The 26536-nt window shown below is 56.1% G+C and overlaps 1 protein-coding gene across 20 annotated transcripts; it reads right to left on the bottom strand.

Moving 5' to 3' along the window:
• ERBB2 (erb-b2 receptor tyrosine kinase 2) lies at positions 1-23060 on the bottom strand (the record flags this gene model as incomplete). 20 transcript variants are annotated; one of them, XM_079724506.1, is made up of 27 exons in its annotated part: positions 1-911; positions 1053-1305; positions 1591-1779; positions 1978-2075; positions 2456-2602; positions 2902-2977; positions 3098-3253; positions 3393-3578; positions 3864-3962; positions 4252-4374; positions 4456-4594; positions 5936-5983; positions 7707-7867; positions 8511-8601; positions 8688-8850; positions 9179-9378; positions 9618-9708; positions 9798-9871; positions 12074-12200; positions 12466-12585; positions 13467-13608; positions 13733-13848; positions 14032-14100; positions 14386-14520; positions 15281-15494; positions 16701-16852; positions 22988-23060. In XM_079724506.1, 27 exons carry the CDS (start codon positions 23058-23060, stop codon positions 556-558), a joined length of 3798 nt encoding a protein of 1265 aa, XP_079580632.1. In that variant the 3' UTR covers positions 1-555. The 20 variants fall into 20 exon arrangements, with proteins under 20 accessions (XP_079580632.1, XP_079580621.1, XP_079580634.1 ...); XM_079724495.1 differs by having other exon boundaries at positions 7707-7949; positions 8506-8601; positions 8688-8820; XM_079724508.1 differs by having other exon boundaries at positions 1567-1779; positions 8688-8820.
• Between the last annotated feature and the right edge of the window lie 3476 nt (positions 23061-26536).

Genomic DNA, 26536 nt, shown 5'->3' with positions numbered 1-26536 from the left:
TTCCACAATACCCACTCTCCACCGAGTCCTTATTTCATCTTAAAAAAAATAATAAAACAACCAAAAAAACATAAGTAAAAACAAAACCAAAAGAGCACTCTGTACAGGGACAGGATCTGGGCGCTGCTGCTGTCCCCTTCTTAGGGGCAGAGCTAGGTCTCAGGGAGTCTCTGCTCTGGTTCCTAGACACCCTCTCGGGGCCTCTTCCCTTCCTAGGCTCAGCTTCCCTGTCCTTCAGTGTCAGGTTCTGGAAGAAGTCGGGCTGGGCAGCTCCCTCAGGTAAGGAGACTGGCTGTGGCATCCAGTGGACCCTAGTGGCTGGGCCAGGGCTCCAGCATCAGTCAAGACTCCCCGGTGCCGTCCCCTCTTCCAGCCAGGATGGGCGGCTCTCAGCCACCTACGAGTCGGAAGAGGAAGGAAGATTGCTGGCATGGCAGGCTGCCCTGGATGTGATCCAAGGGCCCTCTCCCCGCCTCGTCCTGACGCGGGCCCGAAGTCAGGCCTTCCACACTCCCTGAGGGGCCAGCAGGGCCTCAGCGGCCCGGGCCTTTTGGCTCATACTGGCATGTCCAGACCCAGGTACTCGGGGTTCTCTGCTGTAGGGGTCCCTTCAAAGGTGCTGGGTGGAGAGCCCCGCTCTGATGGGTCCTGGTCCCAGTAATAGAGGTTGTCAAAGGCTGGGCTGAAGGCCGGAGAAGGGTGGGACTGAGGGGCAGCCCTGCCCCGGGGTGCCAAGTACTCGGGGTTCTCCACGGCAGCCCCAAAGGCAAAAATGTCTTTGACAACCCCATTCTTCCCAGGGGAGAGAGTCTTGGGCCTTTCCAGAGTGGAACCGGCAGGTCGAGGAGGAGGCCGAGGACCCTCTAGGGGTGAGGGGCGCTGTGGCCGAACCTCTGGCTGGTTCACGTATTCTGAAAGGACAAGAGAAGGCGGCTTGTTAGGGGGAGGAGCCCGTGTGTTCTGGCTGCTGCCCCTGCCCCCAGAGTGGGCCCTGGGCCGAGCACCCCCAATCCCCACCTCCCAACCTCTCAGCTCGGGCCTGGACTCCATACCGGGCTGGGGGCTACAGGTCAGGGGGGCAACGTAGCCATCGGTCTCGGGAGGAAGCGGTACTGTGGGGTCCTCGCTGTACCGCTGCAGGGGGCTGGAGTCATGCTGGGGGAGGTTCTGCAGCCCCTTGGCTGCCCCCATTCCCAAGTCGCCGTCAAACACATCAGAGCCAGCCCCTTCGGAAGGTGCCAGTGGAGACCTGGGGGGCTCCTCCTCCGAGGGCTCCAGACCCAGCGTCAGCTCACCACCGCCGCTCTGAGGACGAGAGAGAAGGTCATGACGGGGGTCATTCATGATGGAGACTTCACGGGAGGTGACAGGGTCACAGGAGATAAAAGGAAGTCGCCTTCGGGGTTTGACACAGTCACTGTGGCAAGAATGGGGTCCCAGCTGGAAAGCAGCAGGAATCCTTCTTGGGGATAATGGGGTCTCCTCCGTGAGAGGTGATGGCTGGGGGACACTGGAGAAGGGGACTCTAGTCCACTGGGGTCGGGGGAAGTAACCAGACACACCCACCACACCGTGACAGGGGGCACTGACCCTGGTAGACGTGCTGCGGTGCCTGCGGTGGGCTGTGCCCCCAGAGCCCGGGGCAGGGTCTGGGCAGAAGAAGCCTTGCTGGGGTACCAGGTACTCCTCAGCGTCCACCAGGTCCCCCATGTCATCATCCTCCAGCAGCGAGCGGTAGAAGGTGCTGTCCAAGGGGCTGGTAGGGCCCAGGTCTTCATTCTGGGGAGGCGGGAGACAGAGTGTGGCAGCCTCTCCCCAGCCCAGCCTCCCGAGGGAGGCTCAGGGAGTACCAGAGGTCTGACGAGTCAGGCAGGGGCTGGGCTTGGGAGCCTGGGACCCAGGAGTCATCTCCCTTTTCTCCCTCTAAGGGAGAGTGATCTTAGCCATAGGCAGGGATGGCGTGGAAAGGCCCAGTACCTGGATGACCACAAAGCGCTGGGGGTCCCTGGCCATGCGGGAGAATTCGGCCACTAACTCCCGGAACCTCGGCCGACATTCCGAGTCAATCATCCAACCTGGGGGCGGGCAGGGTCCAGCGTCTGAGTTCTGGCTGCGGCCTGTGTGCAGAGCCCCTCACCCCCACCCCCGGCCTAGACAACCCCAGTTACTAGAGTCCAAAGCCCTCAGGTGGTAGAGAAGAGGTACCAGACTCGGACCCTGAGAGAGAACCTTTGAGGATCTCTACTAGTTCCCCCTTTCTATGTTGCATTAAGTCTCTTTCTAGCTGGTCCTTGATAGCTCCTCTGGACTGGTACTGTAAAGGGAAGCGAGACCCTTCTGAGGCTGCATTAAACGTATCATCCTGCTCTTGGCCCCGTCCCATGCCCCTTGTAGGCCCCTCCACCCGGGCCCTCCCACTCCTCCTCCAAGCAGCCGACCCAGCTCAACCACGCACATTTGACCATGATCATGTAGACATCAATGGTGCAGATGGGGGGCTGGGGCAGCCGTTCCCCCTTCTCCAGGAGGTCAGGGATCTCCCGGGCTGGGATCCCATCGTAAGGTTTGGCCCCAAAAGTCATCAGCTCCCACACAGTCACACCTGGGGCAGAGATGGGGTCAAGAGGTGGGGGGAACAGAGGGAGCTTTAGTGTACTGAGCCCCAGAGGCTCTATCCAAGAGCCTGGCACCATGGGGGAAGGAGGGGAGGGATGCAGTGTCAAGGGCAGGAGATGCCCAGTCTTTCCGCAGTCCCTGGCAGACTGAGGCACTGGCAGCCCCTTCCTTCCTTCATGCTAAAGTGTCCATTAATTCGCTCCGTCCCAGCTCTCATCCTTCCACCCGCATCCCCCCCGGGGCCACGGCTCCGTGTCCACCCTTCCAACCCACCCCATCACACACCATAGCTCCACACATCACTCTGGTGGGTGAACCGCCGGCGGAGAATGGACTCCAACGCCATCCACTTGATGGGCACCTGGGAGAGCAGAGAAGGAAGTGCTCCAACCAGGTGTGGTGGGGAGGGAGGTGGCCGTTCTGAGGTCTCCCCGGGGCCAGACCCCACTCCCCCTTGCTTCACTCTGCTCCCTCCTCTGACCTTGCCCCCATCCGCATGGTACTCTGTCTCGTCAATGTCCAGCAGCCGAGCCAGCCCAAAGTCTGTAATCTTGACATGGTTGGGACTCTTGACCAGCACATTCCGGGCAGCCAGGTCCCTGTGCACGAGTCGCACATCCTCCAAGTAGCTCATCCCCTGGGGTCAGAGGCATCTGTGTGGACCTCTGGACGCTCTGCCAGAACTCTCCCAGGAAACCTCCTCATCCTAGCTCTGAGTGGAGACAGAGGCTTGCTCCCAAGGGCACCCGCAGAGCCCCGGCCCCCAAAGTGCATACCTTGGCAATCTGCACACACCAGTTCAGCAGGTCCTGGGAGCCCAGGCGCCCGCGGTGCTCCCGGACGTGGTCTAGGAGGCAGCCATAGGGCATAAGCTGTGTCACCAGCTGCACCGTGGATGTCAGGCAGATGCCCAGAAGTCGGGACACGTATGGGGACCCTACACCAGCCATCACATATGCTTCCTGGGAGCAAGGGTACACACTGAGAGGGTGTGGGAAACCACTGGCCCCCAAACCACCACACACCCCTCCCGAGGGCTGAGCCGTGACTGGGGACCCTCAGTCAATCCAACCCCATTCGTCACAAACCAGAACCATGGCCCACAGACTCAGGAGGTTAAGAGGAGAGATCTGGGGGACCACAAAGTGTCTCCTAAAACCCCAGTGAAGACAGAGCCCACAGCCCAGACCTGCAGCCAGGGGGGGGTCCGCGCTGTACTCCCAGCTGGAGAGGGTGGAAGGGCTTACGTCCAAGATTTCTTTGTTGGCTTTGGGGGATGTGTTTTCCCTCAACACTTTGATGGCCACTGGGATTTTCACATTTTCCCCATCGGGGATCCAGATGCCCTGGGCAGAGAGAGGAGGATGTGAGCAGGAAGAGGGTGGGCCAGATCCAACCTGCAGTCGCCCAAGGGGTCCCTACTTGTGCTCCCAATCCCCTTCCCCACCCTTGGGCCAACTCCATTATTTAGCAGCAACCTCACCATTTCAGCCCACTCCCTATCCCCTTATACGTAACTGCCCTACCCAACAGAACCGCCCCCAGCCCCTGGCTGTCTTCCTCGCAGAACCCTCGTCTGCGCCCTGACCGCACCCTCTGGGACCGCCCACGCGGGACTTAGGCCCCACCCCTGACCTTGTAGACGGTGCCAAAGGCTCCGGATCCAAGCACCTTCACCTTCCTCAGCTCTGTCTCTTTCAGGATCCGCATCTGAGCCTGATTTGGCATCGCTCCGCTCGGTGTCAGGGGCTCCACCAGCTGGGGTGAGGGGTGGGGCGTCAGTGCCGCGGGCTGGGCTGCAGACCCCAGGCCACCCGAGAGGCCCTTGGACCGCCTCACCTCTGTCTCCTGCAGCAGCCTCCGCATCGTGTACTTCCGGATCTTCTGCCGCCTTCGCTTGATGAGGATGCCGAAGACCAGCCCCACGACAACGACCAGCAGGATGCCCACCACAGCGGCAATGATGGATGTCACAGGGCTGGGGGCAGGAGCTAGGGTCAGGGATTGGGGACCAGTCTGGGACAGGAGGGAGGAAGGGGTCCCATGGAGGGGCATAAAGGTCACTGGCGTTTGGAAAGGGAAGTTGGAAGGGTGACGTGCAGGTTCCCATCCTGTTTCACCTACTCAAAAACCTCCCTTACTGCCTCCAGAATGAAGTCCAGACTCCTTGCTGGGCATTCAAAACCCTCTCCACCCACATCTCCAAATTGTCTATGCTCTTGCCCAGGGCTCTAGCCCAGGATTCTCAAACTTCCTGACAAAAATCACCAGGGAGCTTGTCAGTATGCAAGTGTCTGGAGCCCTACCCCCCCGAGATTCTGATTGTGGTATGAGGTGGGGAATGTGCACCCAGTGATTCTGATATTCTAGCCAAATTTTCCACCCATAGGTCATGATTTCCACAGCTCCCAGCCTTTGTTAATTCTACCTGGACCATCATTTCTGCATGAGGTCATCTTTCAAGACTCAGCTCATCCTGGGATAGGAGGATCTCCTGGGTGCTGACCCTACATCATTGTCATCCTTGCCCCCTTCCCTTGCTTAGCCAAGGGCTGGCACATCACAGACCTCTAATGAACGCTTGTGTCATGGACAAATGCTTACCTAGGACATACTGCAATCTGTTTTTCTCCCCAAAGCCCTTCCCCAAACACCCCACTGCCTAGAAATCAAGTCCAGTGATGGCAGTGATGGCCATCACAGGGCTTGTGGCCTCATGGTGAGGGAGAGCCTATGCCCTCCAAGATCCTGCCCGAACCTGATTCAGACTTCACCCCTTACTCCCTCCTCTGAGCTTACTCAGTGGCCCACGACAGCAGAACCTTCAGCAAACACGTCCTAGATTGTCCTGACCCCTCTCACCATGCTGCCTGGTTGCTTTCCTCCTAACCCAAGTGACATACCTGCCCCTCTTTCAAGACCTGGCTCCCATGCCACCTCCTCCTTGAAGCCTCCCACTGCCCCCAGGTAAGAATTCATTGTCCCGTCCTCAGTGCTGTAGTTGCGCTCTCTTCTCAACGTGCCTCGAGTCCCAGGGAGTTGCAGGCTGCCTGTGTCCCTTAGGAGACCCCTACCTACTCGAGGGTGGGGAGGTGCTGGGTGTCTTTGCCATCTTTTCCTGTTCCCTGCCCCCCAAGCATCCCGAGCAGGTCCTCCGTCCACTGGTTGAAGCTAATTGAAAGGAGGATCCTTAGTGGAAGAGTGGGCTGGGGAGGGACATGTGTCATGTCAGGAGACCCCCTCCCTATAGCAGTGACCACTCAGGGGCCGGAGGGGGACTGAGGGGCAACATGGGATGCGTCCTGGGGACCAGGCTGACCTGGCTCTCTGCTCGGCGGGGCAGCCCTTGTCATCCAGGTCCACACAGCTGCAGAAGAGAGAGAGTCCTGTCAACAAGGCTGGGAACCGCCTCTTGCACTCACTCAGCCTCACAATATCCCCAGAGGTGGGTGTAGCTGGGTTATGATCCCTATTTGACAAAGGCAGAAACTGGGCTCAAGGTCACCATGGCTCTTTCTACCACCCCACAGGGGAGGCCTTCTCCAGTCTGCAAACCTGCATCCCCTGCACCTCCCTGTCTTGGGTAGGAAGTGGGGGGCACCCAGAGGAGCATCAGGTCCAAAAGCTTGGCTATCCCCTCCGTAGAGGACGCCAGGAAGTAGTTGGGCACAACCTCCACCGAGGACAGTTTGACAATACTGTGACCCAGCAGTTCCACCTCTCAGGGTAGACCCTAAAAATGCCAACACCTGTACACTAGGGAGCATGTACAAGATGCTCACTTGTACATGGAGCTCAAGTGCAATAAACTGCACCCCCCCCCCAAAAAAAGGAGACAAGTTCAATGAATATCCCTCAAACAGGGACATGGTTAAATAATACTACATCCATACTGCAGATTGAGTAGTTAAAAAAAAAAAAAGAGGTAGGTTCATGTGCACTCACGAGAAAGAACCTCCAAGATACATAAAGTGCCGGGACGGACGGGAAGCAAAGTGCAGAACTATATGTAGAGTACTATCCTATTTACATTAAAAAAATGCACACACAGGGCTTCCCTGGTGGCGCAGTGGTTGAGAGTCCACCTGCCGATGTAGGGGACGCGGGTTCGTGCCCCGGTCCGGGAAGATCCCACATGCCGCGGAGCGGCTGGGCCCGTGAGCCATGGCCGCTGAGCCTGCGCGTCTGGAGCCTGTGCTCCGCAACGGTTGGGGCCACAACAGTGAGAGGCCCGCGTACCACAAAAAAAAAAAAAAAAAAAATGCACACACACAAAAACCAAAACTGATGATATGTGAGTCAGATGAAATTGCTGAGAAATAGATGAGCTAGATGAAATTGCTGTTTCTTGATCATTTTTGACTTCCCAAAACAGCAATCTTCAACCTAACATAAACGTAAAATGCATTTTTGTAAATGTGTGGAGCACACCGGAGTGACCTGGTGGTTCTCCCCAGGGAGGGGAGGGTGGGGGACTGGGTGGGTGGGGGAGTGGACGAAAGGGCACTTCTGCTTTACAGTGTTTATACTTTGATACTGCTGAAAATGTGTATCACAAGAATGTATGCATGTATTCCACGTATAATTAAAAACTAAGTGAAAAACATAAAAAGAACAGGGCAGATCACTGTGTTAGGACATGGAAAAACACTGCAAGAAAAATTGCAATGCTGAGTGAGAAAAAGCAATTTCCAAACAATACCTATGGTCTATGATCCCACTTTGGTAAAAAGAAGTATATACTAGAATGTACAGATAAAAACTGGAGAATAATAATAATAATATATAAAAATATACTTTATATGTTATAATAATAATACATATGTTAGTGTGTGCATAGATTAAAAAAACTGGAGGAAAAATATTGCAAGTTGTTAACAGTGGGATAGAATTGCTAATACTATTCACTTTCATGCTTTAGTTAAAAAATTTTTAACAATGTGTTACTTTTGTGATCAGAAAAAAAAGATATGAAAAATTAAGGGTCTCGGGGTAAGCAAAGGCAGAGTTGTCCCACTTTTAGAATAAGAGCCCCAGAGAGGGTCCTGGAACGAAGCCTTTCTTTCCGTGGAAAAGGCCCTCAGACTCACGAGTGGGTGCAGTTGATGGGGCATGGCTGGCACATGCCCTCCTCATCTGGGAACTTCCAGATGGGCATGAAGGAGAGGTCAGGCTTCACACCACTGGGGCAGCGAGCCACGCAGAAGGGAGGATCCTTGTAGTGGGCGCAAGCCACACACTGGTCAGCCTCCTGGGAGGGGAGGAAGCGTTTGCGGGGGGCTGGCACCGACGCCCCCAGGGCAGCAGGACCAGGCCCTTGGGTCCCCTTTGTGCTTCCCTCGGTCGCTCAGCAGCACTGTTCACCTTGCTCCTGGGACAGCCCCAAACCTGCTGTGTCTGCTGCCCCTGTCCTGCACCCAGCTCCCCACCTTCAAAGCTGGATCCCCAGGCCTGCTGGGGTGGGGGGAGTGTATTACCTAAGGTATAACAGCAAGTAATAATGGTAACTAACTTGTGAAGACCTTTTCCTGTGCCCGGGCACTGTGCCAAACCCTATTTTGACTTCATTCTCACTGCATCCCAATGGGGTGGGTACTAGTATAACGTTCATTTTACCAATGATCCAGTGCAAGTGGGGCCTGGATTTGAATCCAGGTCACCTGATGTCTAAGCCCCCAGGTCTAACCACCTTAGCACAGCCACGGCCAAGGGCACAGGCTTCCCTGGGCTGTCCCCAGCATCCCAGCCACCTTCCAGCCTCCTACCACCCTCCTACTGTTCAGGTCTGGGCTTGGAGGCCTCCCCAGGGGTATTTTACTGGACGTGGCCGGGTCCCTGGCAGCACCCCCAACCCCGCCCCCCTCCCCCCAGCTCTGAGCGCACCAGCACCTCACCGAGCCAAAGCAGGTCACTGAGCCATTCTGGGGCTGACACTCGGGGTGGCACGGCAGGCAGTACCTGTCCTTCACGTACTCCCGGGGGAGCCTGAGGAGAGGACGGCCAGTGCAGGGGTCTGGAAGGAGCCCCTGTGCACCCCCCAGCCCGGCCGCCCCCTCCTCTGCCCCGCATACCCCTGCAGTACTCGGCATTCTTCCACGCACTGCTGGCCCCGAAGGAACTGGCTGCAGTTGACGCACTGGGTGGGCCCTGGACCCCAGCAGTGCCCGTGGGCACACAGCGGGTAGCAGGCCAGGCCCTCGTCCACTGCAGTGAGGAGGAAGGGGTCAGAGGGGACTCTCAGGGGGGACTCCAGGTCCAGGGGAGCTGGGGGAAGAGTCTGTGGGCATGGCTCTGAGCTGGAGAGGTGGGGATACGTGCCGCGCAAAGCAGGGAGAGAAAGAGGTCTGAGGTTCCAGGAACAGAGAGGAAAGGGAAGGGAGGGATGCCAAGGCAGTGTGGCAGGACCCTGCTAGAAGCCATGCCAAGAGGCCAGGCCAACCAGAGCTATGTCAAGGATGGTGCACCAGGGACGGGCAGTGCACACGCACAAGTAAGTCCCAGACTACTGCTGCCAGAGGCCCGTGGGCACGCCCGTGCAGCAGTGCTGGGCTCCCTGTCTTACCGCACTCGACCTCTGGCCGGTTGGCACTGTGGAGCAGGGCCTGGTGGGGGTTCCGGAAGAGCTGGTCCCAGGGCACCGTGTGTACAAAGCAGAGGCGGGCGTTGCGGTGGATGAGGGCCAGCCCACTGCCCAGTTCCCGCAGCGAGCGCAGCCCCAGCCAGCGGATGCCCAGCCCTTGCAGGGTCAGCGAGTAGGCACCACTGTGGGAGAGGGAGTGCTCAAATGCAGGGGGGCAACGCACCACTGACCCCTCCCCGTCAGCAAGGGCTGCCCTCGCCTTCCTCCTGTCCCCAGCACACTCTGCAAACTTCCACGGGAGTGCTGCTGCTGGAGTCCCCAGGGAATAAGAACCCCCATCCCCCACACACACACTCAGAGCTTCTCCCGGGCCTCCCGGGGCAGCTCCTCCCCCGTCAGGCCTCCCTCCCCTGGTGCTCACTCATGCAGAATTCGTCCCCGGATTACTCGCAGATTCTGGAAGACGTGGAGGTCCGGCAGGCTGTCTGGCCACGCTGAGATGTACAGGTAACCTGCAGGCACAGGGTGAGGCTAGGAGCGCGGGGACAGGACGAAGACCTCCCAGCCCCATCGGAGCAGGATTCAGAGAAACAGAGCTCACCTGTGATCTCCTCCAGAGACTCAAATACTCTGAGCTGCTCAGGCTGTAGGGGGGCAGTGTTGGAGGCTTGGTCCCTAGAAGGAGGATAAGGAGAGGGCCAAGATGGGGGTGGGTAAGACCTCCCTCCACGAGCCGGCCCCGCCATCCTCCCCAACCTCCCCTCCACTTAAACCCGTTGCCCATCGAGCCCGGCTGTTCCCATCCTGAACTTCAAAGCCCAGGCCCTGGTTTGGCAAATATCAAAACAATGTTTATAGCCTTTGATCTAGAAATTCTACTTCTAGGAATGTGGCCTAGAGAGACACTGGCCCCTGTTCCCAAAGGCATGTGCAAGGGAGAACTGTTTGTTAGAGGGAAAATAAAAAACCTAAGGAAATTAAACATTTAAAAAAATTTTTAAATTTAAACTTAAAAATTTTAAATTAAATACCTAAACACCCATCAGTAACTGGGGAGCTATTAAATATAATCCTGATCTATCCAGACTACACACGAAAAACTCACATTCAGGAGCATGTAGTATCTGCTGGGCACGGTTATAGGAGCTTTACAAATATTAACTCATTTAAACTTTATAACACCTTATGAGGGCGGGACTATTTTTGCCCCCATTTAACAGATGAGGAAACTGAGACCCAGCAAGAAGGTCACATGATTAGTAAGTGATAGAAGCCAGGTCTCAAACCCAGGCAGCCTGGGCTCTTAGCTGCTACTCTTTGCTGCCACCTCTTCCACAGCTGTGCAAAGAACAAGGCAGCTGGACATGAACTAACTGTCGTAGCCAGCTCTCCAAAGCCAGGGGCAGACAATATTCACAACAGGCTCCCATTTTAAATCAACCCTTCCCCCCAAATTACTAAAACTACGTTTCTCTGTGCGTGTGTATCCATATACGTGTGAATGGTCTAGAAGAACACACACAAGCTGTTAACAGTGGTCTCCTCTAGAAAGGGGAGTAAAGGTGGAGAACGTGTTGAAGGGAATTTTCGCCTTTTTTTTTTTTTGCGGTACGCAGGCCTCTCACTGTTGTGGCCTCTCCCGTTGTGGAGCACAGGCTCCAGACGCGCAGGCTCAGCGGCCATGGCTCACGGGCCTAGCCGCTCCGTGGCATGTGGGATCTTCCCGGACCGGGGCACGAACCCGCGTCCCCTGCATCGGCAGGCGGACTCTCAATCACTGCGCCACCAGGGAAGCCCTTCTCCTTTTTTAAAACATTATTTTTATTGAAGTATAATTCACATACAATAAATTGCAGATGTTTAGTGTGCAGTTTAATGAGTTTTGTCAAATGCATTCACACACCTATCCACCACCCCAACTGGTATACAGAACATTTCCATCACCCCAGAAATTTCCTTTGTGTCCCTTTCCAGGCCCTCACCCTGGCGCAATCACTGTTCTGATTTCTCTCACCACACAGTGGTTTTGCCTATTCTAGAGCAAAGGGAATCATACAGTGTGGACTCTCTCTTGTCTGACTTATTTCGCTTAACATAATGTTTTTGAGACACGTTCATGTTGTTTTATGTATCAGTAGGCCATTTCTTTTACTGCTGAGAATTTCACTGTATGGATATACCACCTTTTACAGTTGACCCTTGAACAACGCCTAGGTTACGGCACCAACCCCCCACAAAGTCGAAAATCCAAGTACAACTTTACAGTCAGCCCTCTGCATCCATGGTTCCAGATTCAAGCAACCCTAGACTGTGTAGTACTGCAGTACGGATTTATTGAAAAAAGTTCACATTTAAGTGGACCCACTTCAGTTCAAACCCATGATGTCCAAGGGTCAGCTTTATTGATTCCTTCAGCTATTGATATACATTTGCATTATTTCCAGTTTGGGGCCATTATGAATAAAGCTACTATGAACTCAAAGAGAATTTTACTTTATCTGGATGGTGTGACCTCCATACAAGTGCATATTCATAGATAACATGTCATTTATGAGAAAAATCCCAGGAATTCCCTGGCAGTCCAGTAGTTAGGACTCCTCGCTCTCTTGTCAAGGGCCTGGGTTCAATCCCTGGTTGGTGAACTAAGACCCAGCAAGTCGCGCGGCGCGGCCAAAGACAAACAAACAAACAAAAAGAAAAACTCCCCCCTCCGAAGTCCCTGCTGGTCTTCCACCTGCTTCCTTTGCACCCCTGGCCTCCCATCTCTGTCTCCCACCATCCCCAAGAAATGCTTCCACTTCTGGGGCCTCAGGATTCAGTGACTGCCCTGACGCTGCCTCAGGCCACGTGCCCATCCTTAACTCTGAGTCTCCTTACCCCTCAAAGCTTTCCGGCAGAAACGCCAGGCTCCCAAAGATCTTCTTGCAGCCAGCAAACTCCTGGATGTTGGCACTGGTGACCGCCCTCACCTCCCGCAGGTGTTCCATGCCCAGACCATAGCACACTGTGGGGAGGGGGGCAGGGGGGCACCTCAGCCTCCACATGGAGCACCAGGAATTCAACCTCCTGGGTCCTGTCCACAGTCCCCTCCTGGGGCCACATGCCCCCTCCCCACATTGGCAGAGACATGGGGGAGCTTGTGGGAGTGCTCAGGGGAGGGCCAGAGGCAGAGTCAGTGGGAGACTAGGACTGGGTCCCAGGAGGGTCTGAGGGAGGGTGGCACAGCGGGCTAGGCCAGGCTGGGTGTGCAGGGGGCGGCCACTGGGTACCTCGGGCACAGGGCTTGCTGCATTTCTCACACCGCTGGGTTCCATCCTCAGCTGTCACCTCTTGGTTGTTCAGGGGACAAACCAGGGTGCAGGATCCCACGTCCGTAGACAGGTAGTTGTCTGAGGAGATCAAGATCGTCTGTCCACGTGCCCTGGCCTTTCAGCACCGCCCCCCACCACCATGAGCTGTGTGACCATGCCCAGGTAGTACAATAAGAATGATATCAACCGATACCGAAATGTCCTTACACCATATCTGAGCCCTGGACACTCGTCCACTCCTCACGACAACCCTGTGCGATAGGCACTGTGAGATTCCCATTTTGCCAAAAGGGAAACCAAAGCACAGAGTTTTCTGTAAATTACTCAAGGTCCCTGTGCTAGTAAGTGGAGGAGCCGGGAAGTGAACCCAAATGATCTAGCTCTACACCCCGTACTCTCACCCACCATGGGGAGGGTACGACCAGGACCCAAGAGCCCACTGCTGTCTCCTGTGACAGGAGGAAAGAGGTCCCCAGGTCTGAGGCCAGTCCCTAAATGCCCATCAGTAAATAGGGGAGCTAGTAAATAAAACTCTGATCTATCTAGACCCTAGAGTAAAAATCAACATTTAGGGGGGCTCAGTATTGGCTGGGCACAGTTATAAGAGCTTTGCAAATATTAACTCATTCAAACTTTATAACCACCTGGTGAGGATGGGACTATTTTGGCCCCCGCTTAACACATAAGGAAACCGAGACACAGCAAGAAGGTCACATGACTAATAAGGGGCAGACCCAGGTCTCAAGCCCAGGCAGTCTGGCTTCTGTGCATGGGCTCTTAGCTGCTATTCTTTGCTGCCACCTGCTCCACTGCTGTTGAAAGAACAAGGCAGCTCAATACGAACTGCCGTGACCAGCTCTCCAAAGCCAGGGGCGGACAGTACTCACAACATGCTTCCATTTACATAAACCAAAGCCCCCAGCAAAACTACTAAAAGTACGTCTCTCCCCGGCACTCACAAGGACAGGCGGTCACGCAGCTGGCGCCGAAGGTATAACGGCCCTCGGGGTTGGGCATGGACTCGAAGGTGTCCGTGTTGTAGGTGACCAGAGCTGGGCAGTGCAGCTCACAGATGCCACTGTGGTTGAAGTGGAGGCAGGCCTGGGGGACAGGCAGCTGGTGGGCACTGGGCTGTTTTGCCCTGGTGTGCCAGAGGGTTAGGGCAGCACCAGGCGGAATGCCCCTCCCCTTGCACCCCGAGGGCTGGGGCGCCGGGGGCACATACCAGACAGTCAGAGTGCTTGGGGCCCGTACAGCCGGCAGCACACTGCTCGTGGCAGCAGTCAGTGGGCTGCGGGCCCTTACAGCGGGCACAGCCGCTGGCACAGACGGTTCGCGTCACTGTTGGGCAAAGGGCAGGATGAGGGCTGGGCGGCAGCCTAGGCACCGGGCCCCTCACCAGCATCACCTTCTGGGGAGACTTCCTGCCTCAGGGAAGATGCCGAGGCCCGGCACCCACCCGCCATGTCACCTTTATTCCCATCCAGCCCCTGCCCCCAGATGCCGGGCCTCCCTCTAACTCACAGCTCTGACAGTCCTTGGAACTTTCTCCCCAGCAGTGGGGAGCTTTACAAGCTGGAGAACAGGGTGGGCCTGGGGAGAGAAACAGAACGGCAGTGAGAGAGACAGAGACCAGGAGACAGAATGCACAGTGAGGGAGAGACGCAGGCAGGAGGAGGACTCCAAAACCGGAGGCACGATCTGGAAGCAGAGGGAGACAGGGCAGAGAACCACAGAGAGGAAGAGACACAGAGAAAGAGGGAACGGGTGGTGTTAGTGCGGCGGCAGCAGCGGGGGCATGGAGTAAGCCAGGAGTTTGGGGTCGGTGGGCTGCGTGAGAAAGAGAGGCGGCTGCAGGCGGGGAGGAGCGTGGCTTACAGGCCCGTGAGCGGTTGGTGTCTATCAGCATGAGGGCCAGCTGGTTGTTCTTGTGGAAGATGTCCTTCCACAAAATAGTGTCCTGGTGGCAGAGCTGGGGGTTCCGCTGGATCAAGACCCCTCCCTTCAGGATCTCTGTGGGGTGGGCAATAATCAGGTGCTTCTTCCCCCATCTGTCATCTTCTGACCTCCCTTGGGGCCTGCCTGCCTTCTAAAAGGGGAGTGGGGCTCTTACACACGCCCCAGGTTCCTCGGGGAGCAGAGAAGACTCCTTCAGCATCTTTTAGCCCCACCAACACCACCCCACACGTGAACAAACGGAGATCCGGGGCGGAGTGAGTTGTCCGTGTCACAGTCTCCTCTCCTCCACCTCTACTCTGTGCACGTTGCTTAGCAGTTACGAGTGTGAAATCCAGCCTCACCGCCACTAACTAGCTGTGGGACCTTAAGCAAGTCACGTATCCTCTGTAAACCTCAGTTTTCCCATCTGTAAAACGAGCATAACACTGATGCTTCCCTTGCAAGATTAAAGCACGACTGAAATGGGGTTATGCAGGTAAAGCACCTGGCGCTCAGAGTCTGGGACACTGTCAGCTCCAAGGCTGCCGCGTACAGTTACATAGGTTGTTCACCGTACATGTGCATTCAGCCAAGAAGTGGGCAAAAACCCAGCCTGCATCCTGACTATCAAGCTATGTGGGCTGGCACAAGCTGTGACTTCCTGGGAAGAAGGGAAATCTTTTTCGAATCCGCACAAGGGCGCCTCCCCTAGCTCCACCTGCATCCATCCGGAAGGGAGCCCAGTTCTTATTCACACGAAGCATCCCCATGGCTAACAGGGGCCCCGAGCAGCTCTCAATAACCAGCAGAAAGTTTCAATGATAAGGATGACCACCTGTGAGGCTTCGCAGCTGCAGCTCCCGCAGCCCTCCCGGAGCAGCGCGTGCAGCAGGGGTGGCACTTTCCAGAAGGTCTCCGTTGTCCAGCACGGCCAGGGCATAGTTGTCCTCAAACAGCTGGGTGCCTCGCACGATCCTCAGCCTCTGCAGGGGGACCTGACTCACTCGGGTGTGAGCAATGAGCACGTAGCCCTGCACCTCCTGGATCTCCTGGGAGGGGACAGGGTAGGGTAGGGCTGAGGCAGGTCCAGGCCCTGGACCCTACCACCCCCCACCCCAAGGCCTCCTCAAGGTTACCCTGTGCTTGGGGATCTTGGGCGAGGCCCCCAGCCACTGAGCAGTCCTGCTCCCTCAGGCATAAAATGCAGATCAAGGCCACTCCCCACCTCCCCGAACCAGATTCTAGTATGATCAAGAAAGAAAATGGTTGGGGCTTCCCTGGTGGCGCAGTGGTTGAGAATCTGCCTGCTAATGCAGGGGACACGGGTTCGAGCCCTGGTCTGGGAGGATCCCACATGCCGCGGAGCAGCTAGGCCCATGAGCCACAACTACTGAGCCTGCGCGTCTGGAGCCTGTGCTCCGCAACAAGAGAGGCCGTGACAGTGAGAGGCCCGCGCACCGCGATGAAGAGTGGCCCCCGCTTGCCACAACTAGAGAAAGCCCTCACACGGAAACGAAGACCCAACACAGCAAAAATAAATAAAATAAATTAATAAACTCCTACCCCCAACATCTTCAAAAAAAAAAAGAAAATGGCGGGGGAACACTCCGTAAACTGTAAGCAAGCGCCCCACCCTCTCTGCATCTCAGTTTCTTCATCTGTAAAGGAAAGGCCCGGACGAGATGCTGTTTGTGATTTGACAGACTAAGCATGGCACCTGAGGCCCCGCTCCAGGGCACCATGGACACAACCCAGAGGCTGGTTTCCCTTCTCCCTCCTGCTCCTGACCCTTTCACATCCATTTTCCATGTGATCTTCAAAATGGGCCCCCCAGGGAGTTCAAGCATGTCGGTTGCTCCCAATATACAGATAGGAAAACCGAGATCCAGTGAAGCCAAGGGCCTAGACCACATTCACGTGGCTTGTCAGTGGCAGAACTGGACCGGGAACCCGCCAGCCCTTTCATTACTCCGGGTAGGAGGGGGACAGTGGCTGGGGCAGTTGGACAACGGAAGGTGATCATGCTGGCAAGACCACCCAGAGATGTCCACGGCCAGCCACGTTGTAGAGGAGGAGTCAACTGGTCTTGCAGTAGGATGGACGGGGGTTAGACAACAGAAAGGACTTCCCAGTTGAGGAGCCACCACAAAAGAGGAAATACAGGGTGGGGAAAGCTCTTCTACCACCCATCTGCAAGCAGAGGGCTCAGCCCAGCAGGAAACAGGGCCTGGCTGGGTTCTGCCCATGGGCCTCACCTGCAGGAAGGAGAGGCTGGCATTAGCGGGCAGGTAGGTGAGCTCCAGGTTACCCTGCACCACCTGACAGCCCTGGTAGAGGTGGCGGAGCATGTCCAGGTGGGTCTCGGGACTGGTCGGCAGCCGCAGCTTCATGTCTGTGCCGGTGCACACTGGCAGGAGAGAGAAGATGGGTCAGAGGGCACTGCCCAGTGAGCTTTGCCAACCTGGCCACCTCTGCCAACCTACTCCCCAGAGTCATGCCACCGCAGACAGCGAGAAAGCACAACGGAAGGATCCCTCCTCCCGTGTCCCTTGTACCCACAGAACGTGCAACAGTAAAAGAAAGTTTGCAAATTTGGGAAGAGGAGGCACATCAGGGGAGAAGCTCCCCTGACTTGGCCCATCCTGAGCATCCAGAGGGGGCCTCGCTGTGCCAGCCTTAGGGAGCTTGCCTGTTCGATCCAGGGTGTTGGCTGGCAAAGAAAGCCTCCCTTTGTCCCAAAGGCGCAACTCAGGGCCAACGGGTAAAAATCCCCCAAGAGAGGCGATGATGAATCATGAATCCTCTGGATACCCCTTGACCCTCTCCCGAGCAAACAACGCCACCCACATGCCAACCTCCTGGCAAGGGATACCCACCCCCGCAATGCCACCCAGAAAATGGGGAAGGAGGGTCAGCTGGAGTCATAGCTGGGGCATGGGGACCACCAGGGTCCTGGTCACTGCAGGGACTTCTGGAATTCCCCCAGGCAGAGAAAAGGAACATCAGATCCCAACTATGGGCATCCGGACCCGAGCTGCAGATGCTGAGCCAGAGTGCTGCCTACTCCAAAGGCTCCTATGCTGGTACCTCACCCTTGCCACCTCCTCAGGGCAAGACTCCAGAACCAGCTGGCAGAATCTATGCCACGAAACTCCTGCCACAAGGGCATTACGTCAGCCCTGTGTACCTGCCTGGTGCCAACCACCAGCCAAGGGGCATCAGGATGAACTGCCGCCCAGTCCACCCGGACCCCAGCCCAGTGTCCCTGAGACCAGAAGTACTCACTAAGCCCAGGGATACTAGAAGGGGTAAACGACCCCGGGTAAGGGGGCGCTCTGGGCAACAGCTGGCACCATGCCTGCCAGCAGTGGGGGAGATTAAAGTGCCCAGTTAAACCCGTTTTTCTGCTCTGGTGAGAAGATGAATCACCTGGCACATCTTGCCCAGGAGGGTGTGCCAGGGGGAGGTGGGTGGGGTGCACCCCCAGATCCACATATCCACAGGTGCCTGAGCTGCCCTGAATTCCTGTTGGTCCCCACTCCACCTCCCACGGACTACGTGCAGATTCAGGGGGACAGCACAGTGGCTGACTTTGAGGTCTGACCCCAGGGCTCCTGCTCTCCCAGCAGCTTGGAGCCTAAGGTCAAATCCTGGGGGGGTAATAAGAGATACCCCCTGCCTCCAGAAATCGGGGGAAAGGCTGGTGGGACAAGCCCCCAGGGTTCTGGTCTGGGCCAATGGCCACTAGCTGGCAGCCTCCCAGGAGCACCTGGAGTGGTCTCTGTTCCCACCCCTCTGGCCAGATAGGGAAGGAAGCAAAGAGGGAGGAATGGGAGGACCCAGAAATAGAACTCAAGGGTCCCTCCCCCCAGACTCCCAAGAGAAACAGGAGCCGGGGATGGCAGGCCAGGCCCAAAAATAACGCCCGCTGCCAGGACCTCCCCCAGCCTCAGCAGCTTCAGCTGCTTTGTAGGCACAGCTGTCTCCAGGCCTAGACCCCAAGGCCCTGGCCCAAGCCCGGGACAGGGACTGGCAGAGCTGGGGCAGGGGCCCGTCTCCACCCGCTGTGCCCTCTGCCGCCTCGAAGGGACGCCAGCTGCAGTAGCCAGGCAATAGGAAAACAACAAGGGAACACTCGGCAGGCGCTCTGGGCGGAGCCTCATCCTCCAGAGGCTGGGACGACAGCCTCGGTTTTGCAGAGAAGGAAACTGAGGTTGCCAGGGGTTATTCTCCCAAGATCAGAAAGTTTGTGAGCAATAGAGGGAGGATTTGAACTCGAGTCTGCGCCGACTTCAAACCCCACATTCCTTCCACTAGACCTAACTGCACACACACCCCTCCCCACACCCTGTTCAAAGGTAAATACACACCAGCTCTGTTGATGCCACTGATTACATTATAGGCTTCGGGCAGGGCCGAGTGGCTGAGCTGGGGGGGAGGACCAGAAAGAGCAGGAGCCCCGCCCCACGAGTTTGTTTGTGTCCATTTCTGAGTCTGATTCAGACTAAATGTTTGCAACAGGTGGTCAAGTTGGGACCCTGAGACCTACTCCCAGGGAGCTGGAGGCTTGGGGGCTAACACCCTCCAACCTGACACCTCCTCTACCTCCACACCTCCCTCCCCTCCCGTCTCCTCACGCATCTCCCCCTCCCCAGTCCTCTCCCCCTCCCCAGTCCTCGCCATGGTCCCCATATCCACTCTGCCCCCCGCTGATTTTCTGGGGCGGGGGTAGGAGGTCCTGTTCCACACAGGGGAGCGTTTTGTCTCCAGAGCATCTGTCCCTCAGGAGCCTCGACCTCCAGATCTCTGGGGCAGTCAGTGTGAGGCCGGACCGACCCGGAGCCAGGGACACAGTGAGCCCTGAATAAGTGTTTGTGGGATGAATGAATGAATGAATGAATAAATGAGCTTCAATCAAGAGTCTCCAAACCAAAAGGGACCAGTTGAGGTCACCATGTCCAGCCCTCTCTTCAGAGGCTGGTCACGGCCCCCATGTCCCTCTAGCTGGATGTTAGTGGTCAGGTCCCAGCTCTGGGGGGTTCTCAAGTGGGTTCTTTCTTCCCCACCAGCCTTCAGCCCCGGCTGCCTCTCTTGCTCACCAGCATGAAAGCCAACACTTCCTTTGGTTTCCATGAACAATACCTGCACCCCCAAAGCTCACCTCTCCCAGACCCCGTGGGGCCAGAGCCCATTCCAGTGACACCAGGACTCACCCACCACCCACGCCTGGGGCCGGGGCTCAGGTCATTAGGCCACAACCCTAGCTGGGCCACTCACGGTGCGACCTTGATCAAGTCCCTGGCTCTCGAGGGCAGAGGCCAAATCAGATTCACCTCGATGTCCAGCAGTGCCTGTGACTTAGTAGGCACTCAGTGAATATTTACTGACCTGACCTTGACTGTGAGGGGGGGATTATGACAACTCTTGCTCTCTGCAGAGAAATTACATGAGAGTTAAATGAGGTAATGAATCAAGAAACAGTCTGTAAACGTGACAAGGCTTTGTAAACAGAGCTGGGGCAACACAACATGGGCGATAATAATTCTCCCACTCCTTAAGAGAGCACGCACCCCTCACCCTGTCTCAGCTCTCTTCCCAGGGGTGGGGAGGAAAGGTGGCCTACTAAGAGATGGGGGTGTCACCCCGGAGGGGCTTCCCACAGGGCAGGGAGGGGGATCTTTTTCCAGGTCATCCCAGCACCCAGGGCCAGGCACAACCAGCCTGGCCCTACACCAGCTCCCCAGCCCCAGCCCGACACTGGTCCCTCCCTCACCCGTAGCCCTGTAGGTCCCACTGGCCTCTGGCCTGCTCCTGCCCTCCGTCCCCTGCCATGCCAGGAGGGCCCAAGAGGAAGGCAGACATGGGCTGGTACAGGGAAGGAGAGGACTCCAAAGCCAAGAGGGCACCTGGTGGGGGGCAGGAGCAGCTCACGCTCATTTTCTAAAGCCCAGATAAGGGAGGTCCTCCACCTGAATAACAAAACAGCACCTCTACCCGAGTCTGGCCACCTGACTGCCCCTGAGGCTTTGCTTAACCCATTCCTGTCGAAGGGAATAAGACTTTGATCAACGCTTAATGCCTCCTCATCAGAGTCTAAAAATGCCCTGGACATTACTGGGTGGCTGGGAAGCCTTGGCTAAGTCACTTCGTTTCTTTGAACTTCAGTTTTCTCATCTGTGCACCTACTTCACAGGATTGTTGCAGAGATGAAATGAAACTGTAATGGATGAGAACCAGGCAAATAGGAAGCACGCTGGACTTTTCTAAAAGTCAAGGCAAGAGAAGTTCATATAGCAGAGGTGTGGGCAATTCCAAACCAAGAGAAAATCAACGGTGCTCCGTATCTGACTTTGTAATACAATGTATTTTCTCTTTCGGCATTTGATCCTATCTTTCAATTATTTTTTTTTTTGAATATTAAAATGAGGTTACTTTCCCCGAGTATAGCAAAAAGAAGGAGGCTGTTGGGAGAATCATTCAGGAATTAAACTATGAGCTCTGCAAGACGTGTTTGCTGCACTTTACAAAACCTTGGCCTCTAAGAAAAGAAAATCCCAACGCCCTGGGCCTTCCCCATCTCCCTTTCCCCCACATGCCTGCGCCAGCCCTCAGCCCTGGCATATACCGGGCGCGCTAGAGGCAGCTGAGTGGGGCTCTGCCATTTCAGCCATTCCCCTGCACAACACACCCAACACCTCTCTCTGCACCCAGCACTGCAGGCCGAGGGGTGAGGAAGACCTGAGAAGCTCCCTGTCAATGGCGGGAGAACCGACCCCTCAGATCCCAGCACTGCGACCACCTGGCCACCCTCCCCCTGCTCGACCTCCAGGCCCAGGTGAGGAGTGCAGCGGCTCAGGCTGACAGCCCAGCCTTGCCTCGCCTCGCCTCGCCTCACGCTTCTCAGAAGGTCAGGGGTGAAGACGCCTGCCTGGGAAACAGGGAGGGGAAGGGGAGGTTCCTGGGAAAGAGAAGCCTCCTTCCTTCAGAGAGAAGGCTGCGCGGGGGCACCTCCGCTATTTACAGCAGCTCTTGAGGGAGTTCCTTGAGAGGGCAGAGTTCAGCAGGGAGGCTGCTGTTTGGCCACACAAAGCCCAGACACACAAACACACAGACCACACAACTCAAGAACACCCTAGTACAGACATCCCTCAGATAACACAGCAGAGCTCTGACAGAGGGGGCCCTCGGGCAACACACAGACAGCCCGACACCCACCCCTTCTCCAGACTCCCTGATCCGTGAAGACCACCCACTACTCCTAGAACATTCTCAGTCTGTCTTCTCCACAACCAGGCCATGTAGGGAGCAGCGTCCCCCCAATGTTCAGGGTAGAAGAATATAGTGATGTTGAAGCTGTGGTGGGGGGTTGCGCTGCCTGGGGTCCAATCTGGGACCCACCAATTACTCGCTGCTACTTCACCTCTTGAAGCCCGGGTCTTCAAGCCTGGAAAAGGGGCACACTAGTTAGGACTTCTCTTATAGGGTGGTTCTGAGGATGAAAGCAGGGAACCCAGACAAAACACGCACAGCACCTGGCACACGGTGTAGTTCCAGTACGCGTTAGCCTTCACCGTTATCGCACCCAGACGGACAGATGGGGCAAGACACACACTGCACCCCACCCCAGCACCCTTCCCCATACACAGCACAAAGGAAAAGGCAGGACAACCCGGCCCTCGACATACCCGCATCTGGCCCCGATCCTTACCCTCCCCCTCCCTCCAAGTGCCCAGGAATCCCTCCCTCAGAACCCTCCCACTTTATGCCCCAGACCAGGAAGCCCACCGCCACCCCTCCGTGACCCACGCTCTCCAAGTCACAAAGCACAGAGTCCCTAAGTCGGCCCTAACGAGACGTTCAAAACAAACGTCTCCCCCTTCCCCCACGCCCGTCTGCGGCGTGAGGCAAGTCTGCAGTCGGACTGGCCACCCTCTGCTCCCCGGCTCTGGCTGGACAGGTTGCTTTCCCCACCTCCCCCCTCCACACCCCGATCGTGCCAGAAGCTGGAGTAACTCAACCCAGTCGGCCGAAAGGGGGCGGGGAGGGGGCCGGGCAGAAGGGACCCCCAGGAATCCAGCCCAGTCCAGTCTGGAGGCGGAGGCTGCCAACTGGAAAGGCTTTGAGAGAGGAGCCTGAGGGGGCTCAAGAAAGGGGAACACACACACACACACACACACACGCACACGCACACGCACACGCACACACACACACACACACACCCTGCAATACACACTTTGAGGGAAACTTTCTGAACAATTTCAGAGACCTTGTTTGACAAGTTCCGGAGCCGTCGCAGGGTCTGCAAAGCACAAGTCCCTCGAATGGGACGTCTAGAGCCGCTCCGGTGTAATCGCCCCCCTGCCCCACCTTCTCTGGCCCCTCCGAGCCCGAGGGCCGGCGGCTCTGAGCCCCCGGACTGTCCGAAACTTCGGGTCGGGAAGCTCCGATGGCCCCTCTGTTCCCGTCTGACCAGGGATTTAGACGGGGGTCCCAGGCTGCACGGGCCCATCGCCGCTCCCTGCCCTCCCCACCCCAGACCCACCTCGGGTGCCCGCGGCTCCGGGGGGCAGGAGGGTGAGGAGGAGCCCCCAGCGGCACCAGGCCGCCAGCTCCATGGTGCTCACTGCGGCTCCGTCCCCATGGCTCCGGCTAGACCAGGCGGCGAGGGCGCCGGGCGGGAGAAGGGAGGGGGCTGGGCGCTCGCGCCGGAAACAGCACCCAGCGCAGGGGCGGCCGGCGGCCTCGGGGGGTCTTCTCGGCTCTGTGCGCACGATGGAGGGAACCTCAGCTCCACAACTTCATTCCTGTACTTCCTCGACGCAGCCCTCCTCCTCCACCTCCTCCTCCTCCCGTGATTGGGAGCCAGCGCGCTCGCAGGTCCACCCCCCACCCCACCCCCTCCAACCGCATTCCAGCAAGTCCCTGGGAGTGGCAACTCCCGGCTTCACTTTCTCCCTCTCTCCGCGCGGGCCTGGGTGGCGTTGCTGCCAGCGCCCGGACTCCAGGGTTGCCCGCTGCAGTTCTCACCCGTTTCCATGGAGAACCCCCCAAAGCAGAGGAGGGTGATGGCGCCCCTCCCCCGGAGTCCGGGGCAAACGCTTTAGCCTGCCATTCTTAACTTTCTTTTAAGTTGCAGGTTTTATCTTTAACATTCCTGGCCGTTTGCATCCTGCTCCATCCCATGCCTATTTGTTTTAATATCAAATAATGGTTTTCCTACCGCATCCTCAGGTAAAAATGTTAGTCAAGGAGGGGGATGTGTTGCGTTTAACCTGTGGCTTCCAGGACTCCCTGGCATACCTTCTCGAATCTTCTAGATATCTTTTCCAGTCTGAAAAGCATGCTTTTAAGGGGGTCTACAAGTTTGGGGAGAGAGTCAATTTGGAGAAACCTACATCTCAATCCTTCAAAGAACATCCTTGTTTCTTTACGGGGCACTCAGCACCCAATTCATCCGAGGTTCCTCCTCTGTCCCTTGCCTTTTATTAGTCTGCTTAATTCCACCTCCCCATCCTGCATTCCACCTGGAGCCCCTGACCCAGTTACTAAGACCCGGTCGGGGGTCTCATGGGGGTGGGGATGGAAGGAAGGCGTGTTTTTGTTGGAAATGCCAACAAAATATTGCCCGAGATACACTTATCCTAACAAATTATTTGTTGTTTATCTGAAATTCAAATTTAACTGGGCATCCTTATTTTTATTTGCTAAAGCTGACAACTCTAGTTGGAATGCTCGGCCTTGAGCATGCCTGTGCTGGTCAAGAGGGGATCAGAGGCACCTACTGGGAGCTGCAGAATGAAGGACATTAGCATCTCTTAAACTGCTTCCTTATTCTTAGCGTGGTTCTAGGAAGGCACTTTCACAGTAGGGGACTTGAGAACACGGCGCTCTGAGATCAGAAGGACCTCGGTTCAAATCTCAGTTCCACCACGGGTTAGCTGTGTGACCTTACACAAGCGACTGAGCTTCTCTGGGTCTCAGTTGGCTCACTTGTAAAATAGCATCTGGCACACTGTGCTAGGGGTTAAAGGAGATAATACTCCTGAAGCTGTAAGCACAGTACTTAGCACATAGTAATTGCTCGAAAAGTGGTCTCGGGTTTAGTTATACTGGGACAGATCCAGGTTTTGTGGGACCTGAAGCTTATGAAATTTGGGGGACTCTCTTTAAGAAAAGGAAAGCAAAGTTATAAATACAAAATTAGACACATAAATGCAAATGAGGGGCCTGAAGCTTACCCCTCTTTAACACCATGGTAAGTCCACCTCTGGCTCTAATCAGTGATGATCAAACTGCAGGTCAGTATCCATTAGAAGGTTGGCTGTGAAACCAATTTCAATGATCAGGACAAGTCTTTCTTTCTTTCTTTTTTATTTTATTTATTTATTTTTTAAATTTTTAATTTTTTTTTGTGGTACGCGGGCCTCTCACTGTTGTGGCCTCTCCCGTTGCGGAGCGCAGGCTCCGGACGCGCAGGCTCAGCGGCCATGGCTCACGGGCCCAGCCGCTCCGCGGCACGTGGGATCTTCCCGGACCGGGGCACGAACCCGTATCCCCTGCATCGGCAGGCGGACTCTCAACCACTGCGCCACCGGGGAAGCCTTGTTTTATTTATTTAGTTAGTTTTTTTAAAAAATAAATTTTTTATTTTATTTTATTTTTTTATTTTTATTTTTGGCTGTGTTGGGTCTTCGTTGCTGCACGCGGGCTTTCTCTAGTTGCGGCAAGCAGGGGCTACTCTTTGTTGCAGTGCACGGGCTCTAGGCGCGCGGGCTTCAGTAGTTGTGGCTCTCAGTAGTATGGCACATGGGTTAGTTGCTCCGCGGTATGTGGGATCTTCCCTGCCCAGGGCTCGAACCCGTGTTCTCTGCATTGGCAGACGGATTCTTAATCACTGTGCCACCAGGGAAGTCCCAGTTAGTTAGTTTTTGAGAAATAGAATGGAATAGAAGATTGACTACAGGTAAGTGGGGTAAGGACATGTGTGTCCTGGGTGATGAGGTACAATGGATTTATTCTTTGGATTATAGTCATGAATGTTCAAGAAATACTGCTGTGTATGGGGACACAGTGGCCCTTCGGGATGGGCATCAATATCCCTATTTTCTCTAGGGTTAGAGTTAGAGTTAGGATGAGGGGCAAGGAAACGGAGGCTCAAACACGTTAAACAATTTGCCCAAGACAGTCTCAGGGCTAATGAGGGAAAAGGTGAACAGCCAGCAAAGCCAGCCCCTCACCCTCACCCCATCACCCAGCCCAGGACCTAGTCAAGGTGCTGCTCAGACACACAGCCTCTCAGCCCTTCATGGAGAGGAGACGCGCTCTGGCTCCAAGAGTCACTTGCTGGTCGCACACTGAAGGACTTGCACTGGGTGCCCAAGCTTGAGGCTTCAAGAGGCCGTCAGGGTCTTAGAGTCAGGGTTAGAGATGTCCTGTCTCCCCCGGGCCCCATGCTCCCTGCCATTGTGTTGGGAGGGCTTGTCCTGTCGGGAAAGCTGCTGTGATGGCATCCTTTCCTGAGTCCCCTACTCGGTGCCACCGTCTGTCCTAGAGCCACACTCCTCATCTCACTGAGTCCTCTGGCGGGGTGTTATCTTTCCCCATCTTGCAGAAGAGGAACCCCTTGGATCCCGAGGTAACTGAGCCATGAGACTTTGGCTTTATCCATTCGGCTCCAGAGCCCGGAATCAAGGGTGCATGAACCCACCCTCCCTGCGGGTCCCTGCACAGGAGTTGGAGGGGGGTCCTCCAAGAAATCCGGGCAACTCCTGGCCCCTCCCTCCACAAAGATCCCGCCTCCCCACCCCCTACTCCTGCCTTGGCCAGACAAGCCCACCCTCTCCCGCATCCCAGATCCCAGCAGGCAACTTGGTCTGGAGACAATGCTCAGTCCTAGATGGCTGCTTAGGGAGGCGGAGCCAGTGGGAGTGGGGGCTGGAGTGGGGATGGGGGAGGAGCGGGGGTCAGAACTCACACCCCTGGAGGAGGCTCCAGCGGGGCTGAGTTTCCCAAAGAGAATGAACCCATTCAGAGCCAGGAAGGAAAGGGAAAAAACCTTGTCTGGCATTTGACAAGAGGAAGGGGGGCAGGG

This window comes from Hyperoodon ampullatus (assembly GCF_949752795.1).
Source record: "Hyperoodon ampullatus genome assembly, chromosome: 19".
Classification (NCBI taxonomy): domain Eukaryota; kingdom Metazoa; phylum Chordata; class Mammalia; order Artiodactyla; family Ziphiidae; genus Hyperoodon; species Hyperoodon ampullatus.
Note: the sequence above shows the minus strand (reverse complement) of the source record. Positions and strands in the feature narration are given on the sequence as shown.